Genomic DNA, 27,436 nt, shown 5'->3' with positions numbered 1-27,436 from the left:
GACTGTGAAATGAAATTTTTTTTCATAGGTTAGGTTATTGGGAACGGGTTAGCTGGTGTATGTAAGTGGCGTGTTTCTGCTAATTAAGCTTGCTTAAGATTACGTTGCAATTAAATTAATCGAATGGCTTCTGCACGCGCTTAATAAAATGCACTTAACAGCAATTATTTGTGAATTTATTTTTTTTTTACTAAACGTTGATAGAATTGTGAGACCTATGTGTGTCGTATACATGCAAGACCCCTTCTCTTATTCAATGAATTACTTTTTACCACTTAGTTGTCGATAAATTTTCATCTGTACTTGGCTCCTCCAAACGAGCTATTTGAATATTTTTACAAATAGCACATTCGAAAGCAATCAGGATACGAAATGCAGAAACATAAATCTTTCATTGTGGTTTTTTCTGTACGGCGCCAGACTGAAGATCGCAGCTGCGTATTCCCTTGATGGTCTCGAACATGGCAGGATATAGCTCACTATAGTTGCACGACGGACTTCGCAGTACATAAACAACGGAATAATTCGGTACGTCCGTGTACTGAAAAGGGGAAACGCCTAACAGGTATAGCTTCCTGTTTTATGAATTATCACATACAAATCAGAAATACAGAATACAGAAATCACCTTCCTTCATAAACTAACAGAACGCAACATTGACTGTGGCCAATGGTTGACACGTTCTGTATGAAATATGCGAAACTTAAATTATTTAACTGAGTGGACTTCTAAATTTCCTTCAGTAGCTTATACCTTTAATGAATTAAATATACCTTCCAGAAAATAATTTTGTATAACAAAAAAAAAAACACTAACTGACTTTAGGGCTTCGTATATAAGACGCATATATCCTTTTGAGCTAAAATGTCGTCGAGTACGAACAGATGGGCAGTAAATACAAAACGTCTAAAACATTCTAATAACGTTTCACAGGATGCGAAAATTGATTTTTTTGCAACAAGCCGGAATCTGGCCCATTTCGCTTGTTTAGGTAATAGTAGATAACTTCAATAATTTTCATTTAAGGCATTGTTTCACAGCTGCGGCGAAAATAGAAGTAAAAACATTAATCCAGGTTACTGTTAACTATAAGATCAACTTACTTACAATCGACTGAATAACAATATGAAGCAACACCAGCCAATATTACGGATCTTATAAACAATAATCCAGAAATAAAAATTTAGTTTTTTAGATCTTCATCGTTCTATAATCGCAGCAATCTAACGGCAAGGACACCTAATAGCGTCCTGAAACAACGTATAGAACAACTGTATTGTAACGCAAGCGATAAAATATCTTCCACGGGTAAAAGTGCCACGAAATTAAAACTGCATGGAAAACTCTGGACTAGGTTCCATTCATTCTACAGCCATGCCAATATTTGTCGATCTGTTAGATAGCCTTTTGGTTGTATTCTAAAATGATATTTAAGGCATCCTTTTCTATTGAGCGTAATTTGTTATCCATACAATGCGTTTGTTGTTTAATTATCTATGCAGAAAAAGTAGAGACCCCATAACCAAAAAGTTCTGCCCAAAGATGTCCGTACACCTGGAAACAGCCGGAAGGACCAACCAGTTCCGGAACTGAATAGAAATATACGATAAAAAGGCATTGTTGTCAGTGAAGTAGCACACTCATGTCGTTTACTGCTACGTTAACTATCTAGCTACAAAGACTTTGAAGACAAAAGCTTCCTTACGCTACCTATGTTTGAGACTGTAACTGCAATTCCTTGTTGCACTATCAAAAGCGGCACTTTTAATAATCATATATATATATATATATATATATATAATGGTGATAAATTCCAGAAGGGTGACGAGGGTCGGTAGTAGTAAAATAGGCGTACTAAACTGGTAAACTATCTACGAAGCAATGCTACAATAATAATAAATGTTTATTCAGCGTATTCTCTGTATTCAGTGCTGACCGCTGTTATTACGTCCACTGCCCCTGTGGCAAAATGTCGCACGCACCGGAAGACTGTACGGACGATAAAATAATACTATCACTGCTGGCGGGCTAGTCGCACACGGCCTGTAGACGATTACGCATAACCTTCGTATGGAGGGGGAGAAAGGTTCTTCCTTCCGGAGCAGGCCTGTGACCTAATTTTTACCCATATGCCCCTGCTGATTTTTGCGTGGGTGATCCTGGTCGGCTGAATACTTTCATGCGCGAACTAGTCTACAGTCAGTTTATGCGAGAGTGTACATAGAGCAGAAATAGCGATCCAAATAATCTGCAGATGCATGAACGCTGTATCTGCTATAATTATAACCGGGACAAGTCGGATGCGTGAGCAATCTAGGTTAAAAACCTATTTCTAAAAATTCGAGAAACGCGGGGTAATTTTTGTGCATTAATTATTTGACTCGCATGTTACGACCTGACATGAAGGATGTAACTTCTGAACCTGCAAGATACACGACCAAAGCGTTTGTAAATTTTCTCGGATTCCATATGTCACACGCATTCTAGTTCAGACACCTATTTAAACACAAAATAAGCAAGAGGTTGATACCCGTACAGCAGCGGAAACAGACTAGCCGTCACCTACGAAGTAATCAACGACTAGAAGTCTGATATGTTCTCTATCAAAGTTTAGACAGGACAGTATTTCCTCTTTAGTTGATGCTAAAAATCCATGACAGTTAAATTCATAGACAAACGACCGCGTAATCAGACTACACATCGGAGACTGTCAATTCCAGAGTCGTCTTGCTATATATATATAAAATATAGCGTAGAATGTTTCGGGAGAAGTGCATCGCATGCAACCGTGAGAACGTTCTGATTGTGACAATTTTCATTTTCTATGATATTAAAACCATAAAGTACCTGTTTCTATAAATCAGTGATTTCAGTACTTCGCCTGACTTGTGCATTATTCCCTCGTCTGTTGGTGCATCCTACATGTTTCAATTTAAATTGCTATCATTAGATAGAAATTCTGTATGACGGTCAACGTACTCGACTGTACGAAGGGGATCTATGCAGAGAATTGTTTATCTTTCGTATTAGGACGCCAGCGTCGTGTGCATCGCTAATACGTCTCGCAATTCACTACGAATTACAGCAAGAGTTTTACAGATAAACGACTACCGTGGTGATGTTATTCTTCTTGTTTGTTTGTTTGTTACCAGTTTCGCAATGGAAATCAGAGAAGCCGTCTAATTATAGTTGGGCAACTTCTCTGTTATGACCCTCGGTGCACAGTTCTTCTTAGACTAGAATCACCGAGAGAGGTCCGGGGATCGGGGGACTTAGTTGGCCCCTCGCAGACGGCCTCGGCTGTTGTTAGAGCAAATCGTGGCTCTCGGCAGTTCTGGCCATAGCAATACATCTGAATGAGGACAGAGACGTTAGATGACGCCAGTGGAAATAGTAACTAGGAGGAAGGAATCCACTATGCGATCTCGTTTTTGTCCCATCTGTCCTAGTTGCTCTTTCTCGTCGCTTACCCATCTGTTCGTCGCCATGTAGCCGGCCTATAGTCCCGGTAATCCCGTCTTGTAAGTAGGTCTGCCGTCCTGTAGCGGCAGCTACTTTCTGCCTTTTCCTTTTTTTTCGTCCGTTATCTTTGGACAGCTGAACGGAGTGATATCACAACAATGCTTTAGCTGTTTTGCTGTTAGCGTACGATGTTCCGCTGACCCTTCTTGCAAGATTACGCCTGTGCTCGAACAACGATGGCGACGAACAGCCACTATAACAGCGTCAGCCAGCATCGCATCTATGTGTAAGTACCACGGCTATGCTTGTTCACATAAGCACTTCACTGTGCGACCAACGTTACCAGGCTCTCGACTGTTTGGAAAAACTCGTTTATCCTACTACCACTACTATTTGGCCTTCTGATAACCACTTATCAAAATGTAGAGGGATTCCTCAGGTGGAAATGGTGACGATTTGCCACACGTATAAGTTTTATATTTCGAATAAGACTGTCAGGTATACATTATTCATTTAGAAACATTGCGAGCGTGCTGCGTATCTTTTTACTATCGTTTTGTGGCTACTTGGCGCCTCGAATTGCATTTCATACAATGGGCGGCTTCTGAAAAACGGGTTTTATTCGATCTGCAATGTACATCGCTTGAGAATACTCAAGTTGAAGTGCCATCTGGATATGTGGGCAGGATGCAGCTAATTAGACTTAACATTCATTTCTGCCAGTATAGCGCTAAGTTTCTTACGGAAGTTCGAAGGTCATTAGAGTATGTAGTATCGGCAAAAAAAAAAAATAAAATATGGAAAAATAAGTATACGTCCATTTTTTTTTCAAGCAAGCTTCGGGCACCGGGTCTCTGTCCTGTTCTTAGCAGCAAAACGAGCTTCATTAATCTGATGGACTGATGCAAAATTGAATTTTGTATAATGTGAAATGCAAAAATCGTCACGTAGCTTGATTTTGGTAACTTTCCACAGACGCCTGGCCACCCTTAGAACCTATTCTTATAGTTGTGAAGCTCTAACGATTATAGGCGTTATCGATTTGTTGATCGACCCAGCTATTCGCTTGTAGCAGTTCTACTACAACTTAAGGCCACAACAACGAGTGCAACTTGTATAAGCTTTTTGGCGAAACGATCTTGATCAGTTGGTGCCGTTAGTTTGACTTGATGTATGTGGACGCCATCTATCACTTCGCGCATCATACAATACTAGGACAACCGGCAACGGTGACACTGACAAGCCTTAGGACAACTCATACGACTCAATGCGATCTCTAATCAATATCTGTCCCGCATGGTTATCGTTAGTGAGTGAATGAGTGAAATAAAAACTGAGCAGAAAGAGTAGGTAGTGAGGATAGTAGGCCTATGGACGCTGGACTTAAGAAGCCAAGGCATAACGTTTGAGGTCAAGGAAAGTTTGACTTATCGAATTTTTCTAGGTGGAGCAAGCGCATCAAAAGTGTCATCAATCGACATCTTGAAATACAAGCAGACAAAGACGAATCGAACTGGATTCAAGGCACGTGGGATGACACAGGGCAAACTCATTTGAAAGCATTGCCCTATGGTAACACTGAGAACGTCAATCCTCACACCCATAATAGGATCATAACCATAATGCATACACCACCACTTCAATGAGTGCAGCTTTCTCAGTGGAATTCCATGTAACCTGGATTGTCGCCCATTGTCAGATACGGTTCGACGGCGCACGGATGTAAAAATATCAGGTACATAGTCTGTAGGCTGTTTTAAATATTCTAGTGCGTGTTTTGTATTTTACAACTGCATGACAGACAATACCTAGACTAAAACTGCATGAACTAATTTTAAAAATATATCGATTTTAAATTAACGCATCATTTCCTGTATTTTGATAATCGTTTCGGAACTTAGACTAGAAACGTGTTAGAAACTTCACACAATACATAAAAAAAGAAAAACAAAAATACAAAGTTTGACAAACTCAAGCATAGCTACGTATTCACTCTTTTCGTGCAACGTGCACGTATATACAGCTTCTGGTAAACATGTGAAAGAAATATAACGTGCTCAATCAAGTGCAGAAAGTCGAATTACGTGAAAGATCTGGAAATTCGAAATTTGTGACGGCTTACCTTTGGAGACCGCATACCCAGACGCCAATGGACATCGCGCGAATGCTTTTTTGGTAAGCCGCGTCTGTTTAGCTAGCCGTTCGGTTTGTACGTCCATTGATTCATTGTTGGTAATCCCTCCACTGACAGAGTTTACGTGTAGGGAGTTCTATCGTAAACGACCTACAGGCGAATTTTCAAAGTACCCAAAGTGGCGTCTATTCAATCCGCCTCAAGCAACGGTCGTCCCTACATGTATGAAGGTAATATTGTTAAATAATTGTTTATGTAGGATCAAACCTTCTGAACTCAACTAGACTCGTAGAATCCATGGGACGGTAAGCATTCTGATGGTCATATATTCACCCTAATCGTGTGATATGGTGTTACCAGCAAAGCTGAACAATGGAAAAACAGCTTTGAAAATACTAGTGCTGTTCTCGATGGCGTTTCCGAAGGATTTAGCTTTTTTATGTATAGGATAAATGCAACTTTATTAAGCGTCTTCTAAGTACACGTCCAGAGTTACATACAATTACGAACACCGTCATCTTAAAGCTGTCTTTGGTTATGCCACAGGCTCAACCTTGTAGCCCCGAGTCAAAGTCAGGGGCATGCAAGGGCAACATCTATAGGAGTCTAATAGCGCAGTTTTTCATTTAGTATGTAAACGAAATGCTGTCTTATTTTCTACTAGTTCATGGTATGAGATTGATAATATTGTGAATTCGGTTGGATCATAATGATTGTCCTTTCATTAGGCACCCAGCAGCAGGGCGTGAACGAATAGCGTAAAGGATCAGCTCGTTCGGTCGTGTTGGTTTTCATCAGCGATGCAGGTAACGTCTTTGATGGTTCGAGATAAACATTTTGACCCATCTAGCATGGCTTATCCAGCTAGCGATTTCCAATGCTGAAACAAATTCCGGAAATTGGCGTCCAACTTTCCTGGAAGCAGCTAGCAATCGACTGATAGTCTAACTACCCAGCGAGCTTTAGCAGGGCGAATCGGGCAGCGATAACTGTACCTGCAGGCAATCAAGACAGTCAGGCTTTTAAAGAACCAGTTTGGACAAAGTGACAACGATCGTTTGCCCGTTAGGGTATCAGATTAGAATAAGCTATGATGATTTGTAGTGGTTATTTTTGCACTATGAAATCACAGTAACGGCTAGAATGTTTCGCATTGAGGTTAAAACGGTCAGCCTTATCGAATTTGACGTAATTCGTAATCACTTTTGACCTTACCGAAACCTGTGTAGGAGTCTAGCCCGTACACACATTGCAACAATTTTAGATTTTTTTGCAGATGCTTTTTAGAACAGAAGCATAGTAGCGACCTATGTACGGCAGAACTTTAAGATACGCATCTAATATACGTTTTTGTATACAGCAAATTGTTATAAAGGCTATAATGAGCCTTCGTGTTAGTTGCGCTATCATACAAAGCCTTAAGCAATACCGTATAAACAAGCACCGTGGAACTTGAGGTACCTAATTTGTTTGGCAGCGGACCAGTTTAGCTGTTTCGTCAGACAAGTTTGCTGTCGGCAAAGTTTCGACGACGTCGTTATCAATGGTCACTCTAAATACGTGCGGTAAATAACGCAGCGAACCATTGAAAAGTGAAGTAATAATTAAAGAAGGGAACGAAACAATGTGAGCGCATTTGACCCCTATACAGGGTCGGTGGAGTGGCCGCATCTAAACAATCGACCTATGCATTGTACAATCTTGGAAGCGAAACTGCCTAAGCTAATTGGAGTAATGTATGTAAATCGTTATAATGCTAGCTCCGACTTAACATTACGGTAGTGCTTCTATCAATTCTATAGACTAACCTATGTGATACTATTCAACGCTCAATATCGTGCCGAGCTTCGTCCCTTTGCCGTTTGAGCAAGTTGCCGTTTGCCCGTTGCCGTTAAATAAGCTGGTGCTAAAAACCTCTCTCACGTATTGTCTACCGTGTACCGACTAATCGTGTATCGACAACGTTCGAATACAACCCTGATTTAGAATAGTAAACTTACGATGCTTTAAGATATTTAGGCGATCTAGTACCTTTACATTATAGAGTACATTATAATCTAAAACTACACCGACCTAATCGGTTCGTTTCGATTTATTTAATCAACTTATTTCGTTCTATTTTTCCTTAAAATAATGCGTCTAATTTAGATAAAATGGTCAACCTCGCTATCCACCTTGAACAACCCTCGTGGTGTGAGTCGGTCTCATCTCTTACTGACAAAAGCTTCCGTATGTTGTATACTACATATATATTCGTTATATAGTCATAGTATAATTGGAATATATGTTACAGTTCTGTTAATTGAGAGCTCGTATGGTGAGTATGCGTGCTAAACAATATCGCTTACCTTAATAGTTAGTCCTTTACCTTTAGTAGGCCAACGGTATAGCAATTCGTAGCCGAAAATGTTTCGGCTATGGTCGAAAGGTAAAGAGATTAGTTTTAAGGTCAGATATTTAGGTTATTTTTGTCTGACCTACCTGGTTACTCTACTAGGGAGACTCTGCAGGATAGCCACTGCGCATACGTAGCTCGTATCATCTTTACTAAGAGCTTTCGCGTGCTTTAGTAGAGTAACGAACGCTTCAATCACAATTGTATTGGATATTCTTTAATACACACAGAAAACCGATAGGTATGTTTCCTGTACGGGACAGCGCGCTTCCAACTCACTATACTCTGCACAGATGACTAGGGTTGCTTTTCCGTCCCGGATGGCTTCGACGAGGGCATAACCACAACGTACTTTGTTTGCGTGGAGTGCTAGCTGTCACTACTGCCGATCCATCGCTTAAAATAGGCGAGGTACAAAATGAGGCCTAAGGACCCGACAAAGTAGCGATAGTCATTCTTCCACCTGTCGCTTCCAAGACATTGTTGGTAGGTCCCCGTCTTTGCCCCTATTTAACTTTCGGAGACTCCGAGACTGTTACATAGTTAATGTACTTATGTACTTTCGTCTTATCGAAAGATTAAATCGAAAGAAGTTGCGGTAGTGAGGTAATACATCTTCTTAGCTATTGCGCAATAAACTACTTGGTTAAATTTAATGTTTATGAAGTATTTAAAATATTCTCTTCGTAGTAAGGTAAGTTGTAATCCCAATTTGTGCACAAACCTACATACGGAAAATGTTTAGTTGAGGCCACGTGCCTTTAGTACGGCATGTTTAGGCTGACCGAACTGTTGCAAGTAGATTATATATTATACGTATTTACTGTGAAATCTATACAACTACTTGATAGCAACGTTTCATGAAATGTGTTCATAAAGCGTGTTACATCACATAAATATGTTGATACCACAAGCTGGAACGGACGTTCATACCTTGTTAATAGTGTCTCTGGTAATCCTATTTACCCCGAGTGACTATTTCTACCTGACTACCATTGGCACACCAATAGTGAGCCATAGGGCCTCGTTCTGGGCTGGCCGGACCCGGCCAAGCAACCATTAAAAGACCGTAAGCAACGGCCCGAACACGATGCTGCATCTACTGTCAACAGAAACACCTTCGCTGTAGAAATCAGGACTCTGAAGCTAACGGGCTGAAAGGTGCAGTTAATGAAAGCTATCTTTATGCACGATGCACTCGCTTGATGTATCATATGATGACACTAGAACTGCTAAATGTGACCAATCGTCAGTCATCAGCCGTCGATAACTTATGACTAGTTTGATTTGATTTTGCAGCAAACAAACATAAATTAGTCACTTGTAGCCCATACGAATTGGACAAAGTACAATGTGGTTATAAATGTTTAGATACGTAGAAGCAACTACGCTGTTCTATAGGACTAATGTAATAAAACGCAGAATTATTAAGGCATTATTGGGCATACAATCTTCGCTACCCAAACGAGGTGGGGTGGCCAATTTTCAGCAATACGGAGCAGCTTTTACACACAGCATCAATGAGGGATAAACTGTCAACAGGCAGTAAGCCTAGCGAGACCGAACAGGCGATAGACAGAGACTAGAAATAATGAAACCCCAATCTTATTGACCGGTGATTTTCGTGTGCGGCCTACTAACGGATACTTGCTTAGACATTTTCAATCCGAACGAATCAGGCAGTCTCGTTGAGCAGTAAAATGAGAACGGAAAAATTTGCGAATGAAAAAGGACGCTCTTCATACTATATATTGTATTTCCAGTTTAGGGAACTAGCAAAATCAATAAAGTACTATGTAAGAATTGTGCACGGAGCATAACAAGCATCTAGAACAAGGATATTTTGAGAAGTTTTCATGTTAAATAAGTTCGAATTTTATTTAGTGACAAAAGTGAATTATGGTTTGGCTTTTTTTTTTTACATAATCGTTACTAATACTTTTAAGGCTGATTCAAGTACTGCCACACTTCAGCACTGCGTCTGTAAACTCCCAGAAGTAAGGCAGGCTTTACTGATGATCGGGTAGACGTTAACACGTTGCTTTCGTAGTTAGTAAAAACTCTGGAAATGTGCGGGGCGGGAGGTATCCTTGGACAGCTCGCTCAGTAAATTTATTACCTTCCCGAAAGTTGCTTTCAAAGATAGAAACATTTTCGGCTCTTCTAATTATTGGTGTTTGCTAACGGCCGTAACTGAACCTGAGTCAATGTACCTATGCAGTATTAGCTATTGCTTAATTGATGAATTTACCATGTACTTTTTTTTACGAGTGTGTACCTAAGAGACTTGCTTCAGATACGTTGCCTATAAGAGATCAGATTATTATTTTAAACCATACGATTGATGTCTGGACGGCCTAAGATGTAGGTTTACTAATCTTCATCTGGGTGGCTTTCTCTCAAAACAGTGACCAAAATAATTGCAAGAATCATACAAAAGACAGATGCGACAAATTCGTGAGATTGCTTTGAACAACGCCACCGTAATCATCATATGTCAATAAATTTTATTTAAAAAAAAAAAAACATCTATTTTGAAAAATGAATAATCGGTGCGTTCGTGCTGCTATGAAAACTTGCAGGTTAACTTTTATTTTTTAGCCATTGCTGAGTAACATCCGTAGGTGAAAGGATTCGGCTTCCGCAGGCCTATCTACGGCGCGCTCCTAGCCAGTAACGTTCCCATCAAATCATCAGCGAAGGCTCAACAACCTTTTTCATTAAGTTTTTAATATCATCGTCATAGTGGGTAGTCAGGTTTGACCAGCATAAATCTCAATGCACCTCCTACCAGTTACTCGAAATTGATCTCGCAGGGCCCGGGCAGTAAACGTCTATTAAACCTATTGCTGTAAAGTTCTTGCTCCGCGCTATGAAGCCAAAGAAAAAAGTGTGTGAATGTGCAAAACCTATTTATTTTATGCTACTCATAACATATTACAACTAGAAGGAGGCAGAAAGCAGATTTTTTATTGCATCTCGTTTTACCTGAGGGCCTAGTCTCTTTGCCTATCTGTCATATTGAGCATTGTAAAAACGTGCATACTTGTAGCCGAAATATATTTAATTTTGGACTCACATTTATAATAACAATAACAGTTTTCGTGGCCAATGCTTCGTACTTGCGGGATCCCAAAGCTTCGACATGAAACGCAAGTTACGTTTCATATGGAACTAGTCTTTGTTGATGGGTAGCATTTTTAGCTATTGTGAAGCACCTGTCAAGGCTTGGGGCTGACGCGAGTTTCATGTTTAACCAGGAAACCTCGACATCAATCGTTTTGCGAAGTCTGTGACGTTGAAGTTGTCCCAGCAATGGCGAAATCTCAGTTTTGCCGTTCGAGTTTCTAGTAAACGTGGCAATGGCCGAAGAAAATCGGTAGACAGATGTCCACAGTATATTGAAATATTCATAGTGGAAGCTTAGCACGAGCATGTAATTGAAGAGCTGTGCTTCGGAAAACACGTTCACCGTCACTTTCCGACCGTACTCTTTGCTTAGCGCAAGCACGATGCTTTCAGTTGGACCGTTAGTTTTCTGATTAATGATAATCGCTGTGGGATCACTGTTCCTCACTGAAAAAACCACGACCTGATCTTCCTTTGCTTCGCCAATGACTGATAGTGGAAATAAGATCTCAATGTGAAAATAATACGTGGTTCGCCAATCAGGCGACGAAATAGGTTTCATCGTAAAATGTAACTTTTTCATTGTTTTATTATGAAATAACATTGAAGCCTGATTCAAGCTCATCGCGCAGTCACCATAGTGGTCTTGATAAAATGGGCGGTTCATATTTACAGGATCTTGATTGACCAGCGTCGAGCTAATTGAGATGTTGAGAGCAACTGCTGTGGCAACCGTTATCGTCACTGCTCCCAGGATTACCATAAAAATAATGTGAACCAGGGGCACCTCTTTGCGGCGACGGGGTAGAAAAAAATCAATATGCCATTCACTGTCATCATCACAACAGTCGTCATCTCTTGATATTGAAGAACATTCAGAAGAGCAATCCATCACGTGATATTTATAGACGTGTTTTTATTCGTCAAAAGCTGGCATAGCTTCGTTGCCATCTTACAGCTACTAGGTAGGACGACTGTCAACGATAATAACAGCGTCCGAAGTACCTCGTATTTCGCTGGCCGTTGAGCAAACACCCCAGTAATAGAGGGGCGAACGCTGAAACGCACCTCAAAACAAAAATCGACGAAAAAAAACTAGAACTACCGACGCGTTCAGAAGGCATATAGAAAGCGCATTGTGACGGTAGGTAGTCTTGTTGTATCTTAGTTTTAATTATTGATAGTTTACATTCTGTTCAGCATGGACTACTACTTGTGCGATTGGCCTGGCCTAACCCCATTGATATCCAAAACTCCAAAGGACGATAACGGTTTCCCACTAATCGTCACCCCATCACGTAATAGAACACATTTATGTAGATTTCGTCACATTTTTTGCTAGGAGCAAGGTAAGCATCAGGCTTAACGTTTGTAACAATTAGTGGTACTCCTTTAGCGGAACTCGTATTTTATATACGTGTACATGATTCCAAATAGGCCCTACAGACAACATCAAACAGCACTTATTTAAAATAGATTTACCAAAATGCGAATTCGAACAGTCATAACAGGATAATCGCTCTATTAACATAAAGTTACTAAAATGCATAATAAAATATTATGCCCTCTTATAAACAACGCATCTACAAAAAGATGCACAATGTCTCAGTTTCTATAGAAACCCTGAATCGTTCATACAGATGACTCCCATATAATTTCTATCCTAATTTTCGACATGTCCGACATGGAGAATGGGTATCTAATACTGCGCTCGGTTTTCTCCTTCAAGGAGTCCACTCAGACAGTTCAGCCTACGAGATCGCGCCAGCGTGTAAGTACCGTGTCTCATACAATAACACAATTGAAGCGCCTCATTGATGGTAAGATCTTCAGAAAATTGAGTGGAGCCTGTGTTACGGCATCCATTGCTGCCTTCGCCAGCACCACTGCGCGATCGAGTCATCTCTTTCTTCTTTGTTCCATCTGTTCCAGCGTCACTCTGAGCGCCTACTTGGTCCGGGTGATACAGCAAGTGAGTGCAGGCATCGGGCGCTGCCGTCAACTAAGACGGTGTCATTTATTTTCTTAGTATAGTATCCCGCGGGGATATGCCGAGTACGTCTTTTTTTTTTTGAATTGGGCCGGATCGTCGCCCGTCGCTCAGACCTAGCACCGCCATAGGCTCATTGGCCGGTTCAGAAAGCAGCTTCTTTGTTCCTCACAGTGTTACGGATCAGCGGACCCGTAAAATATTGGCGTAATCTATGTGTCGCCTTGTTCGTACAGGGAGGAGGAAGAGGAGTCAAAATTGACGACTGGCTTGTAAATGGCGAAACTTGTCCGTTGTTTAAGGTTAGGTGCCGGCTATTTTCATTGCACAATCGTAACAACTTGTATGCACAGTGTTGTCTTCAATAGCTCGAAATAGGGCAGTGAACGAGGTAGCTATATCTTCAAACTGAACACGTAACAATGCACTTGAGGTGATGGCACACAACGGAGTTGATGCTTCGATAAACGTCTTTAGTAAAAGCATAGATTCGCAACGAAGGCGCAAATGTCATGCATTGAAAAGTCGATCGATCGATAGATTATAGTATTTTTTATTTCTAGCAGAAATGGATTTTTACTCTTTATTTCGTCTGTCTTCAGTCTGTCACGTTAGCTAAAACCTTGCTCATATGCCTACAGTAGAGCTGACAGACGTTTGTAACGAACGATCCGGTATTTCACTTGCTCAACGAAGCTGCTTAAGCTGCTGCTTAGTTTGCAAATGTGTACCAATACGAGATAATAATGGAGATCGTCTATAATATGGGACTTGGTTTACCTGCTCTAATATAATACCGATGCTCAATTCGCCTATAGACCGTATACGAAGTTGACGGGTGGTGACTAAAAATGTATATGAATGAGACTGAACTGGTCCTTCAAAAAGAGAGCCGTCCGCTTCCAAGAATTGAAGTGTTGAGCTATTCGTGGCGCAATTTTTTTAGCTTGATGCCTAATTGTCTACGCAATTTGCCAAGCAGTCGGTCCTTTCATATCTGACGGCTATTTGTTTTGTTATTGCATAGGGACTTTTCGATCACTCTAATTCCCTAATCGAAGGTCGTTTGTGATGCGAAAAGCCTATTTCTGAAAATTAGAGAAAATCCGCGTATAATCTTGGAGAAAACATATTTTCGTTAAGCAAGTTTTTTTTTGATGATACACTGAGATTTCCTGTTTTATATATAGTGCTAGAATTAGAAGCCGTTCACAGATTGTGGGCAAATAAAGACCGCTTTGTTATAACTAACAAAAAACTATTATGCAATATGATAACAACGAACGACCAAGGTTTCAAGTTGAAATTTCTTAACTAATTCGGTACTAGTTTTGTTTACCTAGGACTAGCTGAAGTGGCAAATTTTTACACCAAAGCTAGCTGTCTCCACCTCGTCACTTTATGCCATAAACGCACACGCCCATAAGAAGCACGTAATTTTCTTTGTCCAAGTCGTTAGGCGAAGGTACACGTGCTACATTCATTTCAATCAAATCACGGCCAAGTTATAGTGCTTCAAGAGCGCAGACAATCAACGTTATTAACAATGACTCAAAATTAGTTTTATTTAATGTTCTCATATTAAAGTTCATTAGAAAATATGAAACTTTGAGTCGTATCTATTCTCAGAGATACATCGACTTCTTCAGGTATTCATTATTTATCCACAATGTCTCGTCGCGTTATAGGAAACGAGGTGCGATAGGCAATTTATACGAGCGGAATTTTTTTCTGGATATCATTTACCCAAAAAATGACGGCGCTTGATTCGATGAGAGAAACGATACATTTTTATTAATTTAAAAGTTCGGAAAACCGAACTTGCAGCGAATGATATACTATCGGCATGTCCATAATAATTGCTTACCTAATTATATGACTCTACCTAAGCCTCTGCTACCGCTTAAAAATTAGAAGTTTTGATTCTTCCTCGTCTAAGAAGAGGAAAAGCACATCTCTCTTTGGTTCCTATTAAGCCTTTCTCTTTTCTAGACCTAGCCAACAGACAGCCGCTTTTATTGTCTCGTCTTTGAGTTTACCTCATCATATTATGGGTATCTATTACCACATATAGGTACTGCAGTACGTACCTAACAAACAACCTTGCTATATAATAGAATTAACTCTTAGGTATTCCGTGTACGTACGACTCATTCCATTGGGTAAAAGGCTATCAAATGCTACTGGTTGAATTGACCAACAGCAAAAGCGCCAGTTGGGACTAATACGTCGTGATTTCCTTGGCCAAACGATGCTCGTACCGTCAACCACGGGATTGGCGCGCCGCGTCTTCCACAGCCGTCGTAGGTTAACGTCTATGCGGCTCTGGCCTGTGCGTCATTTCTTTTGCGTCCTATTATTTTTAGTTCACTTTATGTTCCCAAGATCAGAGATTTGCGTGCGATGCTTTGCGGTTGACGTTAGATCGAACACTTATATTTAAAGGCGTAATTCTGTGCAGAAATGAAACAAGTACCTACGCGTATAACCGTATCGTGAGAGAGTGTCCCAACTGCAAGAACAAAAGATTGATTACTAAATACGTTAAGCGTCATCCAAATTCCACCCGTGTGCTTCAGTAGATGCAATTTCTGAGAGAATACACGCGCGCTTTTTCGATTCATGCCGCGAGGCGGAAAAGCTCGAATTGTTTAGCGAAGCCTTCGTTCCCTGATATTCATCTACTGAAAATGATCGGCTCAATTGGATGAATTGACCCATGAGCAATCCTTTCACGATGGATAGGGTTTACCCGTTTCAATATTTAACGTGCCGTAGACATGTGTACGCCATGATCCTACCTGATGTATACCGTTCGCCTTTGTACGGTGTCGTACACCTTGTAGCTAGCTAATTGTAGCTATTTAAATGCACGCGCTCTTCCTGCTTTGTTCGACCTCTTCCACCACTTCCACCGCCAGTCCCCATCCGATTAATGATGTGTATACCTTGGACAATCACGCCAGTAATTCTCGTCCAAAATATTTCGTCAAGATGAATATAGCTAGGATTTATAGGCAGTATGAACCTAACGTATCATTGTTACAGGCAGGTACATTGCTCGAAAACTGTTTCAAAATTTCACCTAGGTACAGGTTATTAACTAGAAAATTATTATATTTTATAAGAGAATCGTTAATTGTTGCTATTCAGCTATGAAAAATGCGTTGATTTATTTTATTGTTATTAAGAAAGAGAAATTTCATTATTAGTGGATTTAGGACAACTGATACATTGGTAATATCAATGATATGTGACTTTTCGAAGAAACAAATCGTAATAATAAACCATGTTGGACATAAGTCATCAAATGAGATGCCGCATAGGAACAAATTTGTTTTGTCCTAGCTAAGCAGATTTGTAGTATTCTGGCACCTATGTATGCTAACACAGCGTAGTACTTTTGATGCATAGATGCTTACAAATAACATTTTGGGGTTCTGTCTAGATTGAATCATGGCCATCGGCAATACTCGGCTGCCTATCACGAACTTAGTTTAAATCGCGTCTACGCTCTTGAAATTCTACATTTTGTGTGTGGGATTCTACATTTCCTGTGAGGGCGGTCATCTGCTTTACTTAGGTGTGACGTGCAGTAAGCTTTAGCGTTAATCCGTACACTATAGGGAGAAGATCCCTAAGGCTATAAGGTGGGAGACTCATTCAGAAAGTTTTTCAACTGCTCTGGACCCTCTACGCATAATAGTGTGATTTTATAAGTATGAATTCGTATCCACAACTGGAAGGCCAGGGTGTCCTACCTAGTAGCTAGCTTAACTCGACTTGTCTAGATATAGAGCCTGTTGTGTGTACGGAAACTTAAGGTTTTCGATAGCCGCATCCGTGCCGGCTGTCATATGTGGTTTGTGGACGGTACGTCTTTTTATGCGACTGTCGAAATAAAACTGTCCTAGGAATACCGTGCACCTGGTTAGTCCTTTATTGGCCTACATTTCACTAAGTCGTAACGCACTTCCGGAACAGGAAACATCTCCGTAGAATGTATTTTTCGATATGCTACCGTTAGAAGTACTACTCTTACTGAATCAGGCCAGATTTGAAATAATACCTCCTGCAAAACGTGTTGAAAATCCATGCATATGAGAAGCAGATGGAGGATGTCGCAGCACAGCTTTGTAAGCTGTAGACACAGTACTTGTGCCCTTCCGTACTCTCTCTTCTTGAAAGCCTTTGTCGCTCAGATAACATAACTATAGCGTTCGCAAAGCCTGCAAATATAGATCTCGCAACGTTTTCTTGATGAGCCGCCAGATATCGACGCAGGCACTCTGACTAACCCTTTCCCAGGACCTTTCAGTCGCCTCAAACAGGGATCAGCCAGTCCACGGCAGCGTTACTTTTTCCATGGTGCGCTGCGTTTGACGCAATGAGCTTGCCGTGAGGTTTTCCTGATGTATGAATCATTGCCCATGTTGGACTAGATCTGAGCGAAATTGCCGATTCTCTCTCTCAAGAATATAATACTTCAGCTCTAGACTAAAATGAGCTCCCTTCGCCCTTACCACTACTCTCGTTTGTGAGCTCTCGATTGGAGAAGAAGATGCGTTATTGCCCCCTCTGGCAAAGACAAATGCTCTCGGCTCCAAATATGCTCATCTGTCTTGGCCGACCTCTCAGTGGGTCATAACTTTCTTCCGTTAGTGACGCTGGAGCGGTTATTCTACGACTAAGGGCAAACCGTTTTTGGGTGAGACTAGAGAAGCTTTATTTGTTGAGGAACGCGGCATATATTGCTTTTGCTCCGAGACCTTCTCAAGGTCTGCTACTTGATGGCAAAGTGTCTCAAATATCTGCAGGCTGAGGTAGCGCAAAATTATACAGTAGCGAACATGTCGGGGATTTATTTTTCCTTGCTTACAGATATGCTTAATTTAGGACAAAATACGTAGACAAGTAACCGAAGTCGGAAGATTTTAAAAATGTCTTCGAAAATAATAAACCCTATTAGTAATAGTATATAATAATGTGCATACCGTACCACGGGCCTAGCATAGCACGTCGCGATGTATTAATATGTATTATGTATTACTACACCATCTTAACAGACAGTAAATTGAATAAAGTATAATGCACCTAACTGCTATGATAGAAGTTGCCTTACCTCGACCCAATGAAATAGGTCAACTCAAAACGATATTTAATCAGATTGAACCAGATCTAGAAAGTCGTAGCAAGCAACTACATAAGGTCACATAGAAATGTCTAAAAGATAATCAAGGTTTCAACCTCTCGGTCATGGTTAAAGGCGAAACGCAGTGACCTCCAATCTACTACTAACGCTAAAAACAAGAAAATCGATAAATAGGGGAACTCACGCCATTCGCAAATCATGGCACAAAATTGGAGTCCCGTTTTAATCAAGTTCACTATACGCACTTCAACTTCGATGGTTGCAGTTAACGTCTCGCGTTCGGACTCGTGTATTTCTATAACTTCTCATTTCGATGAACTATGGTATTTATTGTGTTTATAGCTCGATGAATGGTATTTGTAATACTTCAACGGTGATAAGTGCGGCAACTAGTGTATGAGAGTTGTATTTATATACAGTGGCCATTGTTATTAGCGCGCTTTGATGTCTTCACTGACCTCAGCAGGTACTGCGGTACGACTGGCCCGTATTCGAAACAATGACATCTTTAACACGCTCGTGGCTAATCCTCGGTGGAGTCTCAGTAGCGATCCGAATTCTATAAAATCAGACAGTGAGTTCATTAAGCCATCCGTGCCATTTATGCCACAGTATGGCAAGCCCACGAAGGGGCGTTACGGCCGATTTAAAGTGCTCGCTCATCTTGTATCAGCTCTCACTGTCAATCATGATGATAATAAATGGCAAATTTTAGCAGACCTTTTTGCCGACGGCTTAACAGGGATCGACCGAATTGTGCTTGTTGGCACTGCCAATAAATTTCGGCTCGGTTTGTGGATTGCCGTCTTTGCAACACTTGTTATAACAACATTATATTTCATTACGCTCACCGTTATCGAGTACTGGCAGTACAATACAATCGTGTCCGTAACTTTGGTTGGCCGTAATCCAGATATACTTCCGGCAATTACGATCTGCAATCTGAATCCGTTTCGCAAGGATGTGCTCTGCGATCCTGATGGGGCCTTCTACTCAGTACGACAAAGCATATGTGAAGAGTCGAAAAACTCCGAGCAGTTCGCTTACCATATGACTAGATTCAGGACACACTCGGCCACAAACAAGACTCTGGCAGCGTTTATTGAAAAATCGAAATACACTTGGGAAGACATAGTAATCTCGTGTAGCTTTAATCAAGAAGATTGCAAATCCGACTGGGTCCAGGAAGAGACTGTATCATTTTATCGATATGGCCGTTGTTTCTGTATGTTCTGCAACCTAACAGCTGTCAACGAGAACGTTCGTTTTTTTTTATCTAGTGGTCGCTTGCACGGTCTGAATCTAGTCCTTAACTCTAGCATGAATACGTATCTTACGTCAAGAAAGAGCGTTGGCTTTCTCATCATGATTCACGATCGAAACCGACTTGCCGATGCCAACATGGATGGTAACGTCATTAAAACAACCATGCTTATTTAGCGTCTATACCTTTTTAGTATCTTTGTCGTTTAATACTTTCACATAAATGTAACCCACGTTTTCTGTATGTAGAAGCGTATACTTATCGAAGGTATAAATATATATATATTGTCATGTATTCATTATTCTAATATAAATCCGTGAGTATACGTCCACGTATACATAACTGCAAAGCAAACGGCTGAAAAGCGCTCGTTCGTGTCAGCCTAGGGCAGATTCAACCCACATCGCTTCACACTGGTGGTAGCGTTGAAATGGCTAGCGATGCTAGCACATCGGTGGATTGATTCGTCGAGTGCTTGAATGATAGGACGGCATTGTCAGAGTTCGCGTTCAATAAAACTTTGTCGAAGAGGTGGATTGACGAATTTAAGTCAATTCTTTCTTTAAATTCTTTAGACGAAGATCGCGGGTGGTCAACGCGCCAGATGACACTCAAAAAGCCGCACTACCTACAAGGAACGTCCGTGTGTGGTTAGACCCGCGTTAATTGGAACATGGACACTGGAACATTGGATGATACAGCTTCAAGACTGAAGTGTACGACCGTTTTATTTTTGAAAAAGCCAGGCCGCCTGAGTCGTTTGCTGCTGCTTCAGGAGTAAGAAGAAGACGTTTCAGAGATTAGTCCATGCTGAACGAGAACCGCCGAACCTCACCTTCACCTTGCAAAGTAACAGGCTTTAAATGTGTTGGCACTGCGAGGCTCGAAGGTCGCACTCTGTATCGGCCAAGTCGTATGCCCGCCATGTACCACCCTCAGTACTTAACCAGCTTGTTTTCTATGGGTGGCGGTAAAACAGGTGTCGCAGGAAGATATACAGTCAGTGGGTTTACCCTCGACAATACTGAACCGGTCTTGGAAGATCGAAACCAATCCTGTCAAAATCAGCCGAAGCCTTGTCATCAGAGTTGTGCAGACCTAAGAAAAGCTATACGCTGACTAAAGGCACACTAGTTCCCTGATAGGAGAACATGGGCTTGACTACGTGCGTATGTACATGGATGTCATATACGCCGACTTGCGGGAGAGAAGGAAGAATGTGTGTATTTTTCTGATCCGTCGACAAAGGAACTGCGAATCAGCCGGTAAAAGTGGGCAAGCATCTTCCCTGTTGAACAGCACGGACGGCTCGAACTACTAAGTTTACTTTTACAACAGCATGATACCCTTCAGGATGACAGGAGGTCCAGTTGTGTGCTTGTTGCCGCGTATTCGTGCAAGAAACCCCCCAACAACGTTGAGATCTAGTCAACGTGCCATCAGCTAGTCGCCTTTGAGGAAAATGGAACCCCTTCAGCGCCCGTGGAGATTCGCGCATCGTAAAATTAAAAGCACTGGAGGCTTGAGACCTGCCGGCCGTGGGTCAGGGCATTCCGCCAGATAAACGTGACTCAGTCTTAATAAATGCATGCAGAGGGAATTGTTGTAAAGCGCTCGTTCCTGCTAGCCAACGGCGAAACTAAGATCGTTGTCGGGACTTTTATGTTTAGCTCTCGAAGTCACATGTGGGTGGTATGTTTTTTCCCGTCATTGTTCACGATGTTCTCCAGTATTTTCAAATATGATATAAGGTGTCTTGTGTGCTACTCGAAGGTAGGATATCGTCTTATATGTGTTCGTAGTGAACAAAAAACGTTTCGCTTCGTAGAAGGCAATTCCTGTTATCCTAAAAAACGCAAAACATATTTTTTTTTGGATGACTATCTAGTAGGGCCCTGGACTTGGATTCTTTTAGACCTCTCCTTCCAAATACTACCAGTGACAATTTTGTCCAGGAATAGGCCATTGTGGCTGCGTGGCGCTCAATGCCGGATGAAATGTTAAAATGCATCATTGAGCCGTCACTTCCCTTTGCTGAGTTCAGGAAGTTCATGGGGCAACATGTGCGGTTGATTTTCGATTTATCTGTAAGTTTTTCTTCAAAGGTGCTTTTAGATTATTGGTCCAAGTGATTGGCTGGAGTAAAAGCATCGTCTGAATTCTGGTACCTCTTCAAACCTGAGAGACAATTCTAGAATAGTCCTTTCAACGATAGCGCCGCTACCGTACACAAGATTAATAAGCCGAATTGTTTCGGCAGCATTTTGGCCTCGATAAAATACATAAAATAGTACCAAATATGCATTTTTTAATTTCGAATAGAGACCTTCAAGTAGTTATTTCGAGTCAAAATTTCAGTCAAGCTGATTAAGAAAGAAAATTTCTCACCCAACTTACGAGATATATATGTAAGTTGCGTTAGGCCATCAAAAAGAAACGTAAGAATATGCTCAACTTCGATGTTGCCGGAAAATGCGCCAAATGCCAGTGATAACAGGTCACCGTATGTACCATTCTCGACCTGTTTCTATCTTAGCTCAGTTAGGCATGATCCTTTTTTATTGCTGGAATAATTCATGCACGTTTCAATTTGGCACAATTTTGTGGGCAGGCCTAACCGTTCTGATTGTTGCAGTAACCGATGGCTTAGCTGCAATCCCTCCAAACGATTACAGGTTACGAAACGCAGTAAAAAAGCGTGTGAATTGATAAGCACTAAGTGTATGACCTGTTTACAAATGCATTTACACTCAGTGTCAACAGAAGGGCCATAATTTAGGCGTTGCTTTGGCTCTGTTAGCTATAGCGGCTCCAAAAAAGAAGCTCCGGAACTCAAAGTATATAGTGGGTCATTTTAGACAAACTTATGATAGACACGGCAATATAATCGAGAAGTGAACTTCACACGGCACTGCTTACATATTTTTCAGTACATTGGTTCTGGCGAAGAAGTACGTCATCCTTAAGCAGAAAAGCTTTTATAGTAGAAGGTTGGTTTACTGCTTCATTGTATCAAAATCTAATTTCAACTTTTATAGACACTTATTACGGTAACTTATGTATGGATTATGCCCTCCGTGTAATTTCCCTATATGGAGTATAGTAGATGCACATACGTTGCATGCACGTTATTATATACAATCGCTTGAACTCGTAGCTATGTATTTCCAACATCTGCTATATATGTCATGTAAGCCAGTGTGTCACAGATCGGAGTAACTGTACCAGAAAGCGTATCAGACTCAAGCGAATACGTAACCATTTAATTGACCGCTTGACAAAGTCCGCAACTGGGGTAAATGTTTATCGCTGTCAACTAACTAAGGGCTGTACCGCACCCTATTGAACGCTCACATGAGTCGTTGGCCGCCGACTGGCTAGCAGAGATTAGCAGTAGATAGATAAATGCAATCGGTCAATGAGAAAACAATATAGATGAACCATGCGTTTGCGTAGAGACTGAAGATCGTTCGCTTGCTCAGGCTGTTAGTTGCGAGCACCGCCATACATGAATTCGTGTATATTACGAAGCGAGGGCTCATAAAAACCAGCAGAAGTATATTTTTTAGTAAAGCATCATATATTTTGGAATTAAGATAATGTATTAACGATTTGTTTACAAATGTATTAGAGTTAAACGACCGGACGGCCACGATTCTGACTGAAAGAGATTATGAGGAGATGGCAGTCGTTACTGCGAGCCCAACCAACGACGCATAAACAGTACGCAGTTTCTATGTTAGGCACATGATTTGGAGCAATATTGGCCAACCAGTTACATGGTTTTGATTGGCGTTTTCAATACAAGGATGAGAAAGCCTCAATTCACCAACAAGGATGTACGCTATATTGTATGGAAATGGGCTCGTCTCTGAATCTTGTGTTCACAGATAGATCTCAATTGATGCTAACGAGATAGATACACAGTATGGCACTCCATTTACACGATGGATAAGTTTTAGAAAGGGGAACCGAAACACTATGCATGCTATATAGCAATACAATCTTTGTGTTTTGCTTTGCAGGTATATACGCTCCTTTGGCAATGTCAACTTTCATTGGAATCTCCAAGAAGCAGGTGAATCTGTTAGAGGCACCATTCCGGTCAAACTGTCATACCACATGGCCGAAGGGGAAGCCATACAATGCCTATCTTAGTGAACATGACCGCTACTCTGAGGAGAGCTGCCGGAAAGTTTGCATCAGCTACAATATCATGAGACTATGTAACTGTCTCGAGATGTATAAGGGCACAGACATTCAGAAACTACTGGACGCAAACAGGTACAGCATTCGACAGAATTAGGTCCTCGCGAACGGACCAGGCAGGTGCCATCTGAAAGTAGCTTAGAGCTCTGATCAAATCTTGCCAAAGGTCTATCGGCCATTCTTGATCTTGCAAAGAGCGTACAACAATGATGTGATACCATCACTCAGATTTCATCACAGAATTCAAAAGGATGCTAAAAAACAATGTTGGCAGTCATAGATACGTTACTCAATACTCCATCGCCTTATGGAGTGAAGAGTAATGCTTACATGACTTTATGGGAAAACTAATCAACGGCCGCGAAGTCAGTACGTGTGATGTACGACTAGAATTCACTTTATTTTAATAATTATTCGCCAACAACGATAAGATTTTTGTTTTACTAAACGGCACCCAGCTCATCAGTAACATAATCGTGCTTAGAATCAGCCAAAAAAAAGGAGCGATATTATTATATAAAGCTTTCTATGATGTTGTTTAGTTATGCAGTAAAAATGAGGTGTTGATTGCAAAAATAAAATATGGCGTCGTACCCTTCTGTAGTCTGGAGATATGCTGAATTGTATTTTAATACTGTCCATTCGCGGTTCTTGGCGCCTGGATGCACCTTAAACAGCAAAACTTAATTTTACAAAACTTATCGCTAAATCAGATTATTCAGTCAATAATTTTATATTTTGTGGCTTAATGGTTAAGAAGCCAGAGTATGATCTCGCTTGTCTTACCAAATTGTTGTGTTGTTTTTTTCGATTTATCTTTTTCATGAACAACATTTTGGTTATCTACAGAAAGTAGACGAGGTTTTTATTTCGAAACGTAAATAGAGTACCATCGTAGGCCAGCAGACATAGAACGTGCATGCAATATTCATATGGTTCTTACAAATGTATGTTGATTTGTGACAAGAGGCAGCAATCAGGCAAGCGTGTAGCGTGCTCAATCAAAAGAAACGTAAAAAATCAATCATTTGGATTTCGCTTAGAAACAGATTAGAAAAATCTATGCTTCCTTCCTAAAACGGGTGCTTATAAGGTACAACTTCTTTTCTCATAGAGAAAGCATGGATATTAATAACCTACAGAGTAAATGGCCTCGTACAACCAGTTCTTGAATAATGTAGCTTTCGTCGAATACGGTACGTTTCCAGTGTTTGCGTGGACTACAAAGAAGGGACGGCTTGTCGAGACAAATTTGTACAAAATCCTGGAGGAATCACGGATGCGTGCGACTGTCCGAAGCGTTGTGAAGAGGTTACCTACAAACGATCGGTATCAAGGGTTGCTTGGACGCAGACTCTCCGTTCAGGAGGCATCGACCAGGAACAGGCGACTCCCCTCAGTAATATCGTTATTTATTTGCAGAGCGCGATGGTCACTGCGATCACTGAAAAAGAGGTGAATTACTGGAAATCGGCGTTGGTTTGTGCACCTATTAGCTTTATTTTGCCCTTAGCGTCAACATCGATTTTAATGATATTATTGTACTGTTTTTTGTATTTTTTTAGGAAATGAGTGCTATTTCGGCATTGTCAAATGTGGGTGGATTTCTCAACATGTTTACAGGAACTTCGTTTCTTATGATCTACGAGGCTTTTGGTATATTCGTCATGTGGTTTTACAAGGTGTTTTCTGGATATCGACGTAAAGAAAGAAAGCTACCATTTATCGAGTCTTTAAATCTTAAATACTGATCTTGTGCTATCAAAAGTACTCGCTTGACCCTACCTATTAGCAGTCGTCTTGAACAGACAAATTCCACGAACAATACAACTATTCCACAATTTAGGGCACCTGTAATCGTAGGTTAGACAGCCTTTATAGTCGAATATGTGTTTAATGGAAATCGAATCCGACCGTAGTATCTACAGGGTCGTGGGGCTAGCGTTTAAGTTAGCGTTGCATGTTAATAACTCGTCCACGTACCTAGGATTAGCGACTGTATGTAGCGATAATTTTTGTCCAGCCGTAAAATTTCAGTGATGAATTTATTGCTATATTTACTGTTAGTGGCTTTTTTTTTTCTTATTACAGACCTATAAACTGATTCGGGTTCGGTTGATAGCGTACATGGAATAAAGGGTTTGTAACAACATTCCAATGTACTAAGTACTAGATCGATAGAAACAATAGATCACAAAACATATGTACATTCGTAATATATTTCTTTATGTACTTTTATGTATGTTTCACTTGTTAAAAACTGTTACAAGATTGAGGGAACCTAATAAACATAAGTATACATTTATTACACAGTGTTAATCTATGCGTTTTCTATTAGATCAAATTGTTAGTTCAAGTGTAATACTAGGCGGTTGCATTATTTTCTAATGAGTGTTTGTTATTTTCATTCATTGCTATTCATTGTAAAAGCAAAATGCATAACTATTTAACAAGAAATTTACTTTTCATTCTTTCCTTGAGTTTCTCGAACGAGAAAACGATCTGCTTACGGAGCATTCGGCCTCTGCGAAGTTGAGCAACCGGCCGGACGAATATTTCGGATATCGAAAGTTTATATACGAAAATATGTAAATAACTGCGCCTAATAATAGGTCACCTTTTCTGAAGTAATAATAGGCGTAATAATAGGTCACCTTTTCTGAAGTTCGGCACAGATGACGTGTCTGTGAGATTGCTATTGAGAATTTTTTTGTTTTTGAAAAATTCTAAGTAATCGTACAGTATTAATATATTAAAGTATTAGATAAAACAGAGACTCTTCTCATAAAGCAAAAAGCATTCCTAGGCTTTTAAATCCTTTTGCAAGCAGCAGCTGTAATATTGTTTCAAGTAGATTTTTCACCCCATCGTAGAATTTTATCTTGATCATTTTTTAATCTCTAAAGACAGTTCCTGCCGATGAATATCCTTACATTACATACTGAATCTTTCTTTAGTATATCTAAGCATGTATCGGAAGTTCACATTTGAATTGAAAGCTGTTCTCTACAAACAAAGAGTAGTTTACTATGCCTTGACAGGTATTCGCACAGCTATGTTGGGGGAAATACTAAAAAAACAAAAAAAAAAAAGCTCTCGAAGAGAATTTATGTGATTACTCGATAGCGTATTCTAAGATCAAAAGTAGGCAGCATAGGAAGTAACAATTATGACAAACCAAAACCACTATGACTCGTTATGCAATACATATATATATATATAGTTGGCGGAACTTTAACGACAACCTCTTTTGAAGTGTCTCGCAGCAACTATTTATTGTTTATTTATTTATTACCTCTAATTTGAACGTAGTGCAGTTGTCTAATATTATCAATTTAATCCTAACCTATATAGTTGGTTTAGCCTATTTAGTTTTATACTAGTCCAGCCAGCTGTAGCTATTCAAGTAGAAATTTTTCTTTTTCAGTGGGATCGAAATAGGGCTGGACAGATGCATTAGACATGAAGTTTCCTCTTATGGCCCCTTGACTACTGTTTACAGAATGAATAAAAAACGAAGATGAAAAACAAAATAACGGCTCGCCCTATACGTAGTTGAGCAATGCGGCCGATTTTCGAAACCGTGAGAGGAGATCACTGCAAGAACACACCCATCGCTCATTAGACTTGTAAACGGTAGGAGTAAAACTTATAGTGTGACATATATTAAGGACATAACTTTTTAAAATGTATTACTTGTT

General features: G+C 40.5%; 1 protein-coding gene across 3 annotated transcripts; it reads left to right on the top strand.

Moving 5' to 3' along the window:
- Positions 1-3,298: 3,298 nt before the first annotated feature.
- Positions 3,299-26,048, top strand: LOC111272754 (epithelial sodium channel subunit beta). Of its 3 annotated transcripts, none has more exons than XM_086973383.1 (6): positions 3,299-3,748; positions 4,907-5,197; positions 23,552-23,810; positions 24,944-25,190; positions 25,301-25,391; positions 25,827-26,048. In XM_086973383.1, exons 3-6 carry the CDS (start codon positions 23,572-23,574, stop codon positions 25,832-25,834), a joined length of 585 nt encoding a protein of 194 aa, XP_086829509.1. In that variant the 5' UTR covers positions 3,299-3,748; positions 4,907-5,197; positions 23,552-23,571; the 3' UTR covers positions 25,835-26,048. The 3 variants fall into 3 exon arrangements, with proteins under 3 accessions (XP_086829509.1, XP_022710107.1, XP_022710106.1); XM_022854372.2 differs by adding an exon at positions 6,325-6,402 and having other exon boundaries at positions 3,304-3,748; positions 25,301-26,048; XM_022854371.2 differs by having other exon boundaries at positions 3,305-3,748; positions 25,301-26,048.
- Positions 26,049-27,436: the final 1,388 nt, after the last annotated feature.

Source organism: Varroa jacobsoni, unplaced genomic scaffold, assembly GCF_002532875.2.
Source record: "Varroa jacobsoni isolate VJ856 unplaced genomic scaffold, vjacob_1.0 contig03145, whole genome shotgun sequence".
NCBI classification, from domain to species: domain Eukaryota; kingdom Metazoa; phylum Arthropoda; class Arachnida; order Mesostigmata; family Varroidae; genus Varroa; species Varroa jacobsoni.
The sequence above is the reverse complement of the archived record's forward strand: the minus strand, read 5'-3'. Positions and strand labels throughout refer to the sequence as shown.